This window comes from Candoia aspera, chromosome 2, assembly GCF_035149785.1.
Source record: "Candoia aspera isolate rCanAsp1 chromosome 2, rCanAsp1.hap2, whole genome shotgun sequence".
NCBI classification, from domain to species: domain Eukaryota; kingdom Metazoa; phylum Chordata; class Lepidosauria; order Squamata; family Boidae; genus Candoia; species Candoia aspera.
The window spans coordinates 50,560,199-50,575,134 of NC_086154.1; the positions used below are offsets into that span (position 1 = coordinate 50,560,199).

The 14,936-nt window shown below is 40.7% G+C and overlaps 1 protein-coding gene across 2 annotated transcripts in view; it reads left to right on the plus strand.

Annotated features, from left to right (window-relative positions):
- Positions 1 to 14,936, plus strand: part of SUSD3 (sushi domain containing 3) — a 49,240-nt gene that overhangs the window by 21,110 nt on the left and 13,194 nt on the right. Inside the window, exons 2-5 of one of the 2 annotated variants that reach the window (XM_063291789.1) lie at positions 3,409 to 3,597; positions 7,178 to 7,325; positions 9,176 to 9,340; positions 11,930 to 12,026. In XM_063291789.1, the coding sequence (XP_063147859.1) occupies positions 3,409 to 3,597; positions 7,178 to 7,325; positions 9,176 to 9,340; positions 11,930 to 11,987 (560 nt within the window). In that variant the 3' untranslated portion in view covers positions 11,988 to 12,026. The remainder of the gene's footprint in view (positions 1 to 3,408; positions 3,598 to 7,177; positions 7,326 to 9,175; positions 9,341 to 11,929; positions 12,027 to 14,936) is intronic. The other variant, XM_063291788.1, reaches the window with a different exon arrangement.

Here is a 14,936-nt window from a genome sequence, read left to right on the forward strand (position 1 = left end):
AACAAAACACATCTTCACTGTCAGTGTGATGTCTCTGCACTTTAATATTTTAACTAGATTTGTCCTAGCTTTCTCTCAAGTGAAGATGTCTATTTCGCTGCTACATTCCTTATCACTGTGAATTTTTGAGCCAAGGAAGATACTGTTGCTACTGCAACTTCATTGCCTATGTCCTAGGATTGACATTGTCTGTTGAAATAATGTTAGTTTGTTTCTTTTTTTTAATAATGAGCAGCAGACCACCTTTAGTATTCTTCATTCACCTTTAACGGGAGATCCCTTAAATCCTCCCTTCTAGCCATTATATTGAATAATTAATGTATCTGAGATTATTGGTGTTTCTCCCAGAAATTTAAATTCTAAGTTCTACTGCAATTTCAACATTTCTCATAATAAATTCTGCATATAAGTTTGCATATACTTGTGTGATTCAGCAGGCCCCACCCTTTTAGACTTTTGGAAGGCCATCAAGACTTGGTTTTTTACCCAGGCTCTGGGGTAGAGTGTCAGAACCAAGCTTGCCTCTGACTCGGAAAGGGAAACTTCTTCAGAGTCAGAGAAGGAATTGGAAACTTATCAGCCTGACATCGGAAAACAAAACTCCAGACTGAATCAGCAGCGTGGGAAGAATCCACGGCGCTGATTGGGCAAGATTTGGAGGAGGATTTGAATATACCAATCAGCGCACACCAACAACGAGCTGAAAAGCACGTGCAGGAGAAAGCAGCCCAATTGGCTACAGGAGACTCCAAGCACACCAAAGAATGGAATAAAAGTGTCAGATCCCGCCGATTAAAGGTTTCACAGAAACCCTTATCGGCGTATCTACCATCATTTCCTTCTCCAAGGAATGGAATCCGTGTCGCCAGATGGGAGGGGGTGTGGAGTTGGAGTGTGAAGTGGTTTATTATGGCTATGGAGGACATCAAGGACACGGGGTTGAGATAGGCCAGGAATACCATCTGGATGGGATGGGGGTGACATGGTTTCATGGGAAAAGGGACTGACTAAGAGAATGTAGTTTTTAAATTAGGTTTGAGCGGGAACTCCTTATTTGCAGCTTGCCTTCTGTACCGTTCATTATGCTTCATTAAAACAGTTAAAGGAATCCCAGCCTCTTGACTGTGATTGTGTGAATGCTCGAATGATCAGGTGCTGACAAAAAGGCAGCTGTGTGGAGAGTGAGCTGCCAGAGACACCCAATCCTCTAAGACTGCAGCTTCGGGAGAAGAGTCCTTACCGGCGTCGGAGGCAGCGTCTGTGGCCGAAGAGGAATCAGAGCCTGAGCTCCACTCCAAAGAGGAATGGAATCTTGCGTCTGCTGCAACTGAGGAACCAGCGTCAGCCATGCCCAGCAGCCTTCGCCTTGCATCCAGCCTTGAAACTCCGCTATCTCCTCAGCAGCGTAGTCAAGCCGAGAGGTTCCTGTGTCGCTGCTTGTTCTCAGTCCTGTGCAACCGCACTTTGCAGACTCAGCTGTGTTTTGGACTTTCACAACTGTCTTGTTCAGGATCTGGGTTCCTGGTCAGTCTGGAAGTCCAGCCTTGCTTTGAGTTTCCGGCCCTGCTCCGAGCTCCAGTCCTACCCCAAGCCACAATCTGGTCTAGAGCCCTCAGTCAAGCCCAGTCTTGCTCCAAGTTCCAATTCTGCATCAAGTCTTGCTCTAGTCCAGAGTTCCTAGTCAAGACCAGTCTTGTGTTCAGTTCGCAGTCCTGTTTCAAGACCGGTGTCATTCCAGTTCGAGATCTGCTGCCTCCAGCGCACTGCGTTCCTCTTGCATCCAGTCTACCTGTCCAGTGAGGAATCCTGTTTTCCTGCCTGTTGTGCCCTTTTGGGCTTGCTGATTCAAGTCTCCACATTTCAAAGCCTTAATTATTGTAAATAGTTATTTAATAAAGAGTGTTTTATAAGACCTTGCCTTGATTGCATAGTCTGAACAGGACAGTGAGGATGTCTGGAGTTGGTTGAGGGGCATCCCAAGGGAATGATTGAGGTGCTGGGTTTTATTTTGGTTTTGTGGTTTTATGATTTATGATTTTTATAGTCCTGGATTTGATTGTTGTGAGCCACCCAGAGTTGTGTTTTTACAAACACAACTCTGGGTGGCCATACAAATCTTATGTATGTATGTATGTATGTATGTATGTTAAATAAGTAAGATGACAATAACCTTGGCATATTCCTTTCCCAATTTTGAACTATTTAATTTCCCATATCCTGTTCTAAAAATTGCTTCCTATTGATCATACAAATTCTTCCATTTCTTGTGGTCTGTACAATCAGAAACCTTAGGAGCAGTATTTAGCATTATTAATAAAATTTTAAAAGATGTATTTTGGGAACTCCCCTTCTTTTCCATTATTCATCATACATTAGGAATGTAATCCAAGGTGCCCCTACATCTTCTGAATCCAGCTTGTACACCTGGAAATTCTCATCTCGTATATGGTTGAAAATCGAATTGCAAAATCTTGAGCATTCTCTTATGAGCGTGTGAGGTAAATGCAATTGTTCAGTAGTCTGAGCATTCTTTAGCACTGTTACTTTTTTTTTTTTTTGGTAAATTACAATATAAATTGGTATTTTCTAGTCTCTTGGGCACTGTTGTGTTTTTCATACCTGCTCACAAAACACTTGTAGCATTTTAGCTGCATCATCTTATAAGACTGTTAGATGTTCTGCTGCTATTTCATCAACTCCTGCAGCTTTCTAGGGTCCATTTAACTTCACTTCCCAAAATGTCTAGCTCTAGTTCAGTGGTCAAAACTTTATATGTATAATTGATTTGGGGGGGGGGGTTGTACAGATCTTCTGTATATTCTCACCATCTGTTCTTTACATCCTCTTTCATCAGTACAGGTTTGATTCCTTTGCCTGCTATTATACCTATCTTGTTTCCTTTGATTTCTGTAATTTTCTTAAATAAATATGCATACACTTCCCATCTGATTGTTATTCTCCAATCCTTTGCATTACTTATTTAGATACAACTTCTTGTTTCCTCTTGTTCATTTCTAGAACTCAGCATTTTGTTGGGAAATTTTTCTTCTGTCTATACTGCTTTTTGTTTTCCATCATTCTCCAACTGTTTCCAGTATCAGCATATAGCCATTTTGCCTTCTTTTTGCTTTTTGCATTTCTGGATATTTTTTGTTTCATCTTTAAGGCTGTCACAAATTTAGAGTGCTTTTGGCACACTATTTATCATTAAGTCTATTCTTCACATTCCCAGCAAAACTCTTTCCCACTGTGCTATGCCAGATAGTAATTCATTTCATCTCAATTGTTTTTAATCACACGATAATATTTAGATGCATTCATGCTAAATATGTTTCTGCTTATGGGTCTGCCAAAAGGACATGGTGATAAAAATAAAGCAACTGCTTTTTTTTCTTCCCTTTTTAATAGGACAGTGCAGCCAGATATTTCCACCTCATCTTGGCTCATCACAGATAATCTATGGAAATGGTACCACTGTTGGCTCAGTAATTGCATTTAGTTGTTCTGAACAGCATCAGCTGATTGGTCAAGGAGTCGTCACATGCATTTGGAAAGAAAATGCTACACGGTGGACAGCGGACACTCCTTCATGTATGCGTAAGTGTTTTTTCCACTCCCGTCTCCCTGCTAAATGATTTGTATAATTTTTCACACACTCTTTCTGACATGTAGGTGATCTATAGCACTGGCAAAATGATAATGGCTGCAGAATGGAAGAGCAGGCTTCAGACTCTGCAGTTCTATTCATTTTCAGAGATCACTGACTATTATCAAAGAAAGGTTTGATGCTGAATAGAAATGGCACTGGCTTTTTTTAAAATAAAGTTACTCTTTCATTTATTTCATTTCTGTTTCTGTAAGTCTTGCTTGATATACTTGCTCAAAACATTCCAGGTCAAATGTATGTTCATTTTTAAAATCTAAATGTGCCAGTGAAGAGTGGGTTTTAATTATTCATTCAAAGTTATTCTTTTGAAAGATGAAGAATTGGGAGAGTTTTGTAAAAAAGATACAATTAGGCTATCGGTTATAATTGCAAAAATAGAAAAGTGATCCGTTTTGACAAGTAGGTCTTCACTGTCAACGATATGGGCTCCTGTTTATGTGTGTGTTTTTTTCTTATATATTTGTTTACTTATTTTTGGCCTTCAAGTCAGTGTTGACTCCTGACAACTGCCTGGACAAGTTTCTGTAGTTTTCTTGGCAAGGTTTTCAGAAGTGGTTTGCCCTTACCTGCTTCCCAGGGCTGAGAGAGAGTGCCTGGCCCAAGGTCACCCAGCTGGCTTTGTGCCTAAAATGGGACTAGAACTCCCAGTCTCTCAATCTCTAGCCTGATGCCTTAACAACTACACCAACCTGGCTCTCTTATTTTTTGTCCCAGTGATAATAAACTGGAGCAGAAGGTATAATGCCAACCTCTGAAATTTCAACATATAGGTAGCAATAACATCATAATCTTCAACAAACGTGAAGTATGTGTGCATCTAATTTTAAAATGACAAGCAATTGGGTTGCTTTGCCCACTCATTTTGAATTTCAGAGTTGTACTGAAGAGTACTTACGAATTTAGATTATTGGTGTTTGACATGACAGTGACCAGCCGTTGGCAATGAGAGGTACTCTAAAGAGCTTATAGGCAATCTTTAGAACACAGATTTTGGGTTTTTTATTATGATTTGTTTCCCCATTACATTATAGAAAACTTTGTTCTTATGAAGATCTTGGTTTTTAACCTACCACATTTACTATTTCTAAAGTTATATAATTTTACTAAGTGTGTAAGCTGTTTTGAAGTACTTCTGGAAAGGCAGGTATAAATCTATGAATTTTTTAAAAAAATGATGTAGGTGAGAGTGTGAGAACCTGACCTCCCAGAAAATTATAGGACTCCTGTGCATCTGGTCCATCTCCCTCCCAAAACATTGGAGGACCAAATAGCAGATATTAAAAAAATTGTACAAAATGTGAAAAACCAACATTTTCCTCCTAACTTAATCCTGTCTTCCAGCATGTATGTATAAAATAAAAATGCTCAAATATTTGCCTTCTTGCTAAATCCAGTCCACTTAAAGCTTCATTCTAGCAAAGAAAGTCGGATTGCAGCATTTCTAAAATGTGTGAAAGCCTGTGTTCCTGTACGTTTCCTGGAAAATGGGTGTCAGCATTCATAAAAACCAAAAAAATCACATAACCGTTTAAAAACTACCACATTTCTCATTGGCTTTGGGGGATTATAGTCTGCTCAGTCAGATGGGCTGCACTGAACTCCATCAAAGCTGATGTCCTAGTAAGTGTATTAGTCTTCCAAATGCCACTACAGCCTTTTCTGTTTTTCACCAACGTAACACAGATACTTCCACTGGAGGTTATTATAATCAAAAGCATTAAAATAAATTCTTCAAGTATGCCATTTCTGTGCTTTTAATAGGATGACAAAGAGCTATGCTGAAATTTTCTTCTGCCTTTTTACCTGTGGTTCTCATGCCATTTGACTGTCCTAGAGACAAAACGTTATGTTAAAAATAAAAATATTTCCAGGCCACCTTTAAGGACAAGAGCCTTCTCAAGGCAGCTTACATTAATGAAATCACAATGCAATAAAGAACATAATAAGAAAATATTAATAAAACCCACAAACATTCTGCCACAGTATTAAAATTGAACTCATATGGAGTCAAAACCAGAACAGAACAATAGAATCCCATTTAAGAAAAGTCTTGAAAAAAATAAACAGGAATTTGGAGCTTTTCAGAAAAACTGGGAGTGAATCAGCCCCAGGTGGCAGTCCATTCAATAGGGTGGTGTGTGGTCCCACTTGCAATAATTGGCTTAACTGCTGTCAAAGAAAAGAAGGTAAGAAGGGTTTCCATTCCTGAAAATGGGAACAGATCAACAAGAATGAAGGTGAACTTTGTCCCAATCTGTTTTAAGGCTTTAAATATTAAAACCAGCACTTGAGATGGTGCTCAGAACCTCACTGGCAGCCATACAACTGGCACACTATAGGTGTCAGATGTTCTGATGGCTTTGCTTCCACCAGCGCTCAGGGAGCAGTCTTCTGTACTAACTGGAGTTTCAGGACTATCTTCAGAAGCAGTCCAGTGAAGAGAAAGCAGAGTATCTGAGGCCCTTGCACTGGCTCCTCACTCCTTCTACTGCTCACATAGCAATGAAGGTACATTGGCAACAACAGTATGGAGGAAAACCACATGACCTTGAGAGGTTGGCAGTGGGCTCTCTACTAGTACATGGGGCTCAGCCATGCCAAGCCATAGCCTCAGCCCTGTAACACTAATTGTGCAGTCCAAACTTACAGTATGTATTTCTTTTATTGGATTTCTATCCTGCCAGTGGCTTACAAATACAATAAAAACAAAAGGCCCAAATACAGTGACCACACAAAAAATGTACTACCAATCTCCTAGGCAGCACAAGCCAATGCCCTCTGGAAGAGCTTGGTCTTCAGTTTCTTCCAGAAAGTGGCCAGGCTTCGAGCTGGTCTAGCCTCAAGCAAGTCTTAGGTGCTGCCACTGGAAAAAAAATGCCTCTGAGGGTCAGCCTCCATGACCTCCTGTAAATGGGCAATGAGCTACTTCTCTTGACACAAACACAATGCCAAGGCCAATTTCAGTAGGGAGATGTCATCCTTCAAGCACCAAGTCAGGCACCTACCAAGGCCTTGGTCATTAAAGCCACTTTAAATTGCACACCAAAGCCAATAGGCAGACAATGCAGGGGCCAAAATACATGCATTACATGTTCCCAGTGATGGCTGCCAGTGAACATACAGGCCACAGCATTGGTACTAACTGAAGCTTCCAGATGGCCTTTAACGGCGGTCCCATGTAGAGCACACTGCAGTAGTCTAGATGGTGGTGAAGAAGGCAGCGGTCACTGTTGCAAGGTCCTCCTGTCCCAGGAAAAGCCAGAACTGGTGGCTTTGAGGTTGCTACTTGCCTTTTTGTTTTTGTCTGCCTTGTGCTGGATTAATTGCTGTGCCAAGTTCCTCATGAGGATTTCATTGCTGACTTATAAATAAGAGGCTTTTACATAGTTTGCTTTGAGATGTTTCCAGATAGAAGTCAGAACGCTCCTGCAGTTGGCACATTTAATTGCAGGAGTGTGAAGATAGATCAGGATGCAGATGTCAGCCTCTAACCATGTTGCTTTATTCCAGCCATATCCAAGTATGAAACCTTTGGATTTAAAGTTGCTGTGATTTCCTCCATTGTGAGCTGTGCCATTATTCTCCTGATGTCCATGGCTTTTTTAACCTGTTGTCTTACCAAATGTGTTAAGAAAAGTGAAAGAAGAAAGGCTCAAAGGTGAGTCATATTTCTGGGTTTACACTGTTAATTGGAATACCAGCTGCCAGATAGAACTCTACTTCTGTTGCTCTGCTTCTGCTTTTCTCTATGTCTTCTGGTAAATGCTCATTTCCTGCTCGGGTCTGGAAATAATAACAGGAAGGTTCTCATCAGTCTACATGTCCCATAGGACAGGATCTGCAATTTTTAATAGAATTTATAGAAATATTTTTTTAATGTTAAAACTCTTGCTTTAACTTTACAACTGTTAGTCTATGAGGTAGAGTCAGATGAGAGCAGGGACCAGCCCCAAATAATCTAGTAAGCTCTGTGGTCAAGCAGGTACTTGAATCTCGATCTCTCAGTCCCAGTCCAGCACTTAGCCACTGGCATTTGGCCATTAAACTGGCACTAGGATAGAAGAATCACCATCCATACAAAGTACATTTCCTCCTTGATATCCAGGGAATGAAATCATCTTCCCTCTGGGCAACTGTCTTCTTTCTTGTTACTGTCACATTTCTGCTTTTATTAATTTGTCAGCCACCCAGAGTTGTTTTGGAGTTGGGCAGCTCTAGAAATGTGCCCAATTAAATACATACATACATACATACATACATAGCAATGTGTTCTCCAACTATGATAGGACCCCATGATCACCTGTGTTTACTGACCTCTTTTCTTGGCAGAAGTACAACTTTTCTGAACTTTGCTAATTCTCATTCAAGATTAGGCTGTCCCAGGAGAGTTCTGGACCAACTTAATTTGAGAGATCAAGTTCATAATAACTTTTTGTTGTACTGAGTGCCAGGTGGACAGCTTTTCCAAGTCAAGTTGCAGGGGTCTGTGAGTTGCTCAGCCATCTTTGTAGAATTCCCTAAAATGGCTTTCTCAGATTTCTGGCCAGCATAGTTGCCCAGATGACACAGACCTTTAGCCATAGGGCCCCCCAGTAATATGTCAGTGGGGATGAGGGGGTAGTTTAATTGCTAATTTAGGCACATCTGTACGCCTCTTGAATCCATTACGCCCCTAAACCCAATCAGTCTCTCAGTTCCCATTCATATACAGATCCCAGTCCTTCAGTTTAACTTCCTCAATGGAATAAAGCCACCATACTGTTTCATCACCATTGTCCTTTAATGGTCACCATCTCCACCAACATTCCCTCCTCACTGCTATTGCTCCAATTCAAGGTAAAGTTGGCACTGGTGCCAGTTGATCAACCAGTTCCTTTTCTTCTATCTAGTCTTCTGTTTTTGTGCACCATGTCCATCGATCAGTTTCACTCAGTTTTGTTCTGCCCAACTTTCTGTCCAATATTCCTAATTCATTCTCACCTCTGCTTTGAGTTCAGTGGCATTTTCCTTCACTGTTCATCCTGCGTATTCACTTCAAACCCAAAGACCTTTCCAACCAGATAACCTAGCTGGATGCCATCTTGATATCTTCTCTGTACATTTGGGGAGTTTGATTTTTCAGGGTTCTTTACTGTGTGGAGAAAGTCCATACAGACACAACTCTCTCACACATCCATTATTCAGAATTTCAGATGATTGCATAGAAGTTGGAATCAGAGGCAATGGGCACAATCTTCCATTTGCAATACAGCCGAAAAGGGACCCTTCCATTAAATTGGTGAAAAAGGCAGTGTTGTCATCATACCTTCTTTAACTTAGATAAGTTATATTGCATAATGCCAGCATCATATAAAAGAGATAGGATAATGGGGGAGGGGTGCAAGACAAGAATGTGAATTGCAGGGACTTGATGTGATTTGCCATTTCAGACGCTTAACGTTAGTCACATCTGCACAATACGCATCTGCTGTGCTCTGCTACAGATGAAAACAGTACCTCTTTTTACAGGGATATGCAATTCTGGTACCAGCTCAGAAGTGAAGAGCTAGAAAACATGCAAGTAGCTTACTTTGGTTTTAAAGGCAGAAATAACAACAACAATAAAAAAATTAAAAACCACCTGGAGTCTGACGGTGGTAGTAACATGGCCTACGACAACCAAGGCTTCTGCAGGTAAGGAAGTCACAGATTTGTACTGTGATCCATTTCTGAACCGTTTTTACAGATGACTGGACAATCTGCTTGTCACCCACATCTTGGCACTCTTTGTCATTTCTGTATATAGCTCCATCTTGCAGAGTGCTAAAACGACTCTGTCATTCAAAGCTCTGTTGAATTTCTGTTTTCCGCACAAAAACCACATTGCAAAATGAACCTCTAGATCATTCTCAGCGTTGTTCCTTCAGGCCTTCTCTACATGCCCTGCTCTAATTTAATATGCACCACTGTAGTTATACCATGCAGTTTTATTTATGATAATGCTACATACACCATAAAAAGTTATGCTACCAGTCACTCTGCAGATCAGGAACCAAGCTGCACATTTGCTCAGTGCATGGCCTGTTAGTTCATCTTCCACATTGCTTTTAATTCCATCCTTCCAGAAATGGAAGGAAATGGAGAACACCCAGCATAGAAAATATTCAGTCTGTGGTAATAGCCAGTTGGGTTAATTCTCCTGCTGGGCATGTGACTGTGGACCAAGGAGTTGTTCCGTGCATACCAAAGATGAACCGTCACAGCATCGAACAGGAATAGGAACCAAATCATCAAGTTCAGCAGATTTATTTATTTATTTATTTATTTATTTATATTTCCATCCCACCTTTATTATTTTTATAAATAACTCAAGGTAGCAAACATACCTAGTACTCCTTCCTCCTCCTGTTTTCCCAACAACAACAACCCTGTGAGGTGGGTTGGGCCGCCCAAGGTCACCCAGCTGGCTTTCATGCCTAAGCAGGACTAGAACTCACGGTCTGCCAGTTTCTAGACCAGCGTTTTATTTTATTTATTTTGGGGATGGGGGAAAAAAGCCAATTTGATGTTATCAGCTTTTGTGCTTCTCGCTAACACTCCCAGTTGTGTGTATCTCCTCCTATCATGCTGCCATTGTACAGAAAACGTATATCGCTCATATCTTTAATTATATTTTTAAAATGATGTGAAGCTGCATGTTATGCATCAAATGCAAATGTAAGGATTAGCCCTAGAGTGAGCCACCTGATGATTTACCTTCCAGCGTAACTGCAGGCTGTTCATAGTGCATTTGTTATTTAGATAAATAAAAGTTCTCATAATTGGTATAACAATTCAGTTTTTTTTTTTAAAAAAAATCCTAAATATAAATAAAGGGATTATTCCACTACTGCAATTGCTCTGGGACATTAAATCCCACCCTCACTATTTAGCCAAGAATATTCCTTCTTTAGAGAATCCAAAACCAAATCTAATGCAGGTGCAATTTGTTCACTCATGTAGGAATGAAAATGTAACAGGACAAAATTTGCTGGAATTTTGTTTGCAACGACTTTATGGCTCTTTTTCACTCTGGAAGAGAAACCTGTTTAAAACTGCAGAGAGCTGAACTGCATTAGCTGCTCCATATTGTTTCTGATAATGGTAAAAGTTCTTACTGCAGCATCTTCCACTCTTCATTTGTGAGAGTATTACTGCTGCTTTTCACTGCTAGTGATTGAAAGAAAGCTAAGTGTAAAATGGAAGGTACACCTTGCAGTAACTCGCAAAGGTCAGAGCAGATAATATAATAATCTTATGCTCCTGCGGTATGGATATCTGAGTCTCCCTAAGAAGCCACTCCTATGCACCCCATTAGTTAGTGCAGCCTTGTGTTGGATCAGTTGGAGGACTTCCAGCATTCAATTATTCCTACTGCAGTTTCCAGTCTACCCACCACTGGGCCAGAAATTGCCCTTGTACAAGGACAAAAGAATTTCCTTATGGCCTCATTAATACCACTTTAGCTCCATAGGAAACTGTTTTATACCACATCAAGCTTTGTCCTTCTAACCCAGCCCTGCCTCTCCTGACCAGCAACCCCCGTCTTTCTTATTCCTATCTGGCCTTTTAATTCAAGGTGCCAGGGATTGAATTTATGACCTTCCTGCAGGCAAAGAAACTATTGTACTCTATTACCTGGGTTACCATGTACATTTTTAGTAATAATAGATTTATTTATTTATCTATCTATCTATCTATCTACCTATCTATCTATCTATCCAATTTGTCCCCGCCCATCTCCTCCCATCGGTGATTATTTTTCTCCATTTTTGCCTGGTAGCGATGCCTTGCAAAACTGTTGTTACTACTGCTCAAGGCTGTTCTTCAGCTGCCTTCTGAGTGTCCCTAATCTCTCCAACAGGAGAATGTTTTTTTAAAATCTTCCAAATACATCCCTAGTACTAATATGCCATGTATTACGCATGTACATACATGGAGCCTGGAACATCTCCATCCAAATTAGTTCTTTGAGCACCCTCATCAACTGAGGTACAGTGGGTTAATATGAATGAAGGGGTAATTTTAATAATGTTCAATTTGGGTATAGAGTACTCTGTCTAAGAAATTCTGGTAGAGTTTTTTTTTAATGTCCTTTTGCTTGGCAATAACTGTTCTCTCCTATGCCTTAACATATCACGTGTGTTGACTGGATCAAAAACTTAATTCCCACAATGGCCCATCTATGGGAAGCCCAAAGAAGGGCCTGGATTTAATAGCACCTTTTCACCCATACTCCTTTAGAAAGACTGAGAGACTGAACAGCAGGTTTCCAAATCACAAATGGAGTCTCCACAGGTAGAGGACACCTGCTCCACAGATTTGTCTCCAAGTCATCAAGGTATGCAATGAAGGGAAAGAGACTCAAAGGACAGTTTGGGTTTACCAGAACAGCCCTGGCTTCACATGCCTGGAGAAGACTATGGAGAAATTATAAATGGCTTGTGCTGCTTCTTCGGTACATGAATCCAGTTAATGACAATTAAATTAAAGTTATGTAGGATACGGTGATGGATATTGTATATATTCTGCGAATCTTTTTGAGCACAGTATACCTGCTGAAAGTGCAATATACAAATAAGTTGAGAATAGCAGTAATAGTCCACAGAGAAGGAGGAAGATGTGCTATATGTTAATAAAGCATTAACATTGCTGAACATCTTGCATTCTCCTTAAACGTATGTTTTATTATTTTGTTTTTAAGACCTAATTGGAAGGGTTAAGACTGTTCTAAGGAAGCAACTATTTTCCTCTGTGTACAAGAAAAAACTCCAGCCTGTGGCTCCACAAAGTCTTTAAATAGGCACTGAGGGAACACACAATCTCGTGACCAATCCCAAATTCTGGAACTGTGGAAAAAGAATGACTAGTGCAACAGTTCCACTGACTCTCTAATTTCACATGTACAACCAGGGCATAGAACAGAATTGCAACCCACCAACATAGCTGAATTACTAAGTTTTGCCCAGATGAATTGCAAATGGATATGATTATATTATGAAATAAACGAAATAGTCTCCCTTTTAGCAGATGGTCTCATCTATTCAGAATGGTTTTTCAGTTTATTGTAAGCAAGAAGCATTCAACTTCTACATCTATTAATATTATTTAAAGCTGATCAGTCTTTGGGCATTTCACTGCCCAGAGAAAAGCGATAGAGAAAATGGCACCATACCTTCTTCTGTGTACAGGAGCAGGTGAGTGACAATTGAGTCCTTGCTTAAACACTGGCATCAGAGGCTGGGACATCTGTAGGGTGAGTCAACAGCATCAAAATGGTTGGTGCAACTGGGTGATTGAAGCCCTGCCCCTTTGTGTGTGTGTGTGTGTGTGTGATGAGTGCAATGCATGTTAAAAAGGAGTAGAGCTTCGATCACCTGGTCGCGCCCTGCCATTCTGATGCAGTTGACTCCCCTGATAGAAGGAAAGCCAGCACCCATAAGAGATTCAGGGCAAACTGGGTGAGTGAGCTATCTTTCACTTACCACTCTGCTTGGCATATGATTGCTGCCTTCTCCAACAAGTGCCTGGCATATGATAGCAACAGTGGCAAAGTGAATCACATCAAAAGAACAACATATTGTCAGGAATGAGGCGATGAAAGCAGGCTGAGTCAGGAATGAAGCTCTAGTCTAGTTGTTTCTGGCCTATAACAGAATCTTGCCAAAACTGAGCAGAACTAGCAAACTCTAAGGGGAAAACTCCGGAAACTCTAAGGCGGGTCCTGTCTGATCCTCTTGGCCGGGTGCCCAAGGCTTTCGACACTGTGCGTGCATTTTTTCCCTCGGAAGGGGCCCCCTCCTTCCTCGCCAGCCATCTCCATAACACAAATGCCCATTCACATTTGCCGGCTGCTTCTCTTTCTGCTTACTCAACCAGAGGTCTTTTCTGTTGCTTTAACAGAAGGTGCTAATCCCAAAGCTTGGGGGATGGAGGTGACGGTCCTAATTTTTTGAGCCAGCTTGAGCCATACCATTTAACCAGTAAAAGAGGAGGAGGGAGGTTAGTACAGTCCCTAAGCTATGGGCCTGAGAAGGTGACTAAGCTGAAGTGAGCCAATGTAGAGCCCTCTATCCTAACTTTAGGGTTAGTTTGAATTGTTTCATTAATCAGTCTGCCGTAAGGGTATCTTTGCCCCATGAACCAAAACAAACAACATGCAATTTTTTACTACATATACCATCTATTTTAGTAACACTGAAGGTCTGTATATGACACTCTCTATATATCAAATGATATATTGCAGCTGGTCCACTGGATTATGTGGAAAATGAACCTTGAAGCTGACAAATGAGATGCCAGTTTTGTGTGTCACTTAAGGGATATTGGTTGTATAATGAATTAGATAGAGTCAAATGATCCCAACACATAAATTGCTGTTAACAGCATGGCAGCAAAGAGGAATTATTGGAGTAACGGCAATCTCAAAAAGGCCCATAATGTATAATGTAAGAAATGCAATTGGAAGACAATAAATTAGGTGTCATTTTTGCACACAGTTTCCTAGATTTTTGTTCTCACATAACAATCACTATTTTTTTTAACACAGTTATGCCTCTCTAAGCTAAGACAATTGTGCAAAATAGTTAAATGCTCTGAAAACCTGTGCCAAGCTTGTTTCCACCAAGGGCAATTCCTTCCTTAATTATCCTGAAAAGAAAAAGGCTGTCAACTTTGAGCATTAGAAACTCCTCACATTTATCCTAATTTTCTTTAACAAATGGATGAGAGTTTCTTTTCCACTACTTGGATGATGCTGTTCTTATGGCATCCTGCAAAACAATGGCTTTTTTCAACATGGGGGCAAATACAACAATAACTTAAATAAAATGCTTTGCAACTGAAATCCTGTCTGCTCAGAACAGAAGTAGGTTTTTGAGATCCAAATAAACGTATGCCGTGGATCCTTTCTTTCATATGCCCCATTTGCTTGGTGAGAAGATTCAGACTCTTTCGGCCTTACATTAAACCCCTCACCCTTGGCACAAGGTCTTGTAGTGGGTAGTGGTTTTTTCTTTTTTCTTCTTTAAGCATTGCTGCAGGAAATGAATTTAACCCTTTTTCTCAGGTTTGTTGTTGTTTATTCGTTTAGTCGCTTCCGACTCTTCGTGACTTCATGGACCAGCCCACGCCAGAGCTTCCTGTCGGTCGTCAACACCCCCAGCTCCCCCAGGGACGAGTCCGTCACCTCTAGAATATCATCCATCCATCTTGCCCTTGGTCGGCCCCTCTTCCTTTTGCCTTCCACTCT